The sequence below is a fragment of the Triticum urartu genome, chromosome 7 (genome assembly GCF_003073215.2).
Source record: "Triticum urartu cultivar G1812 chromosome 7, Tu2.1, whole genome shotgun sequence".
Taxonomy (NCBI): Eukaryota; Viridiplantae; Streptophyta; class Magnoliopsida; order Poales; family Poaceae; genus Triticum; species Triticum urartu.
This window is the reverse complement of record NC_053028.1, coordinates 675,746,242-675,748,140: the sequence shown is the minus strand read 5'-3', so window position 1 is coordinate 675,748,140 and position 1,899 is coordinate 675,746,242. Positions and strand designations below refer to the sequence as shown.

Genomic DNA, 1,899 nt, shown 5'->3' with positions numbered 1-1,899 from the left:
AATCTAGCCAACCTTGAAAACCGTCGCGCTGGTCCTTATTGTTTGTTTTCAGTTAGCTTACTTGAAAGTAAACAAAACCAGAGATGTATCAGACAAAGAGCACGCGAAAATCCAGATGTTGCGCACATCTCATGTCACCCTGGAATAGCAAATTTGAGTAAACAAAAGCCTAAGCACACGAAGATGCACTTCCAGAAGCAAACGAATCCGCATCAACGTCGAATTAATCGGAACGCCGATGAACAAACCAGCCACGCTACATTGACACTGACTAGACACGCCACGTCGTCCCCTGCGTCTCCACGCCTTGTACCTTCCCTGCGCCCGTCCTCGACCACAGCTCGCCACGCAAAGCTCCTCCCCGTTGACGTCGCTAACAACATCCACGGAGAGCAGCGATGGGCACCGGCGGCCCGTCGCCGCCCGGCGCCCCGCACGGCCTGTTCGGGTCGAGCGGCGCCGGCGGGTTCGGCTACGGCCTGGCCGTCTCCGTCGGCATCCTCCTCCTCGTCTGCACCGTCGCCTTCGCCGTCTACCTCTGCTGCGCCCGCGCCTCGTCGTCCATGCCGGTGGCCGACGCCCGCGGGATTCCGGCGCCGGCGCCGCCCCGCCGCGGCAACGGCGACGTCGAGCTCGGCGGCATCGACGCGGCGACGCTGGAGGCGTACCCGGCGGTGGTCTACAGGGAGGCGAGGAAGCCGGCCTCGGAGGAGGGGCAGCACGCGGCGTGCTGCGCCGTCTGCCTGGAGAGGTACGCGGACAGCAACGTGGTCCGGGTGCTGCCGGACTGCGGCCACCTGTTCCACCGCGGCTGCGTCGACGCGTGGCTCCGGCGGCGGCCCACGTGCCCGGTGTGCCGGACGTCGCCTCTGCCCAGCCCCATGCCCACGCCTCTCGCCGAGGTGACGCCGCTGGCGCTGCCGAGGTCGGCGTGAGGCGAGCCCCTGGTGTCTCTCCGCGGACATGGCGTCCTTGAAGTTTTCTGGGCTTGCTCTCTGTTTTCTTCCCATCTGCATTACGTCTAGACGCCACATGTAATTAGAAGGTGATTAGTTTTGGTCAGTAATTTTTTGCTGATGTAAATTTGTGTATGAGGTTAGCAGGGCCGGCCCTGACATTCAAGAGGCCCTTGTGCAAATTGAGAAAATGGGCCCTTATACACTACTATATAATAGACAAAAAAACCTTCCAAGCCTATCATATAGAAGGAAATTCATATAAAAGTAAAAATTTCATTAGCAAATATGGTGTTAATACACCACGGTCCACAGATATATCAGATGATCATAGGATTAGGATACACGCTCCAACAACCTAGAAGTCTTGTCTTAACTCTTAGCTAAATAAATATGTGACATTGTTCTCAAATTCTTGATCCAATTCGCAGAAGCTACAATTCCAATCTAGCAGTCCAACCACAAACGTGCATCAGCAAATTTCAGGAGCCACCTGAAAAATACACAAAAAAGAAGTGAATGGCATACAATACTCAAGAAAAACGACACCTTCAAGCATTTTTGGATGCAAAATCACTAATAATAGTGTCAAGATCAATCTTATCCAAAATATCTTTCTGAATAAAGCACATGGCCAAGCCATTCAATCTCTCCTGTGAAATGGTTGATCTCAAATAGTTCGTGATTTTAGTTTCGAAAAAGGAACAGTTAAAAGGAGAGAGAACACCTGAATTCTTGTCTTTTGAATCCTGTTCTTGGTCTCTTGAAGCAAATAGAAGAAATCCAACGCTGCTCCACATTGCTCTAGAATGCCACAGCTGGCCCTGGAATCAAGCAGGTCAAACATCATCACATCAATTCATCATAAGCAGAAAAATAGACAAGGGAAAAAATTACGAGGAACGGCCTGGACTTCACGTCTCCACTCTCCACCCCGGACAGT

At 52.4% G+C, this 1,899-nt stretch overlaps 1 protein-coding gene across 1 annotated transcript; it reads left to right on the top strand.

The window, feature by feature from the left end:
• Positions 1–234: 234 nt before the first annotated feature.
• Positions 235–1,268, top strand: LOC125522066 (RING-H2 finger protein ATL70-like). Its single transcript, XM_048687139.1, has one exon. The coding sequence runs from the start codon at positions 399–401 to the stop codon at positions 933–935; it is 537 nt and encodes a 178-aa protein (XP_048543096.1). The 5' UTR covers positions 235–398; the 3' UTR covers positions 936–1,268.
• The last annotated feature ends 631 nt before the right edge of the window (positions 1,269–1,899 follow it).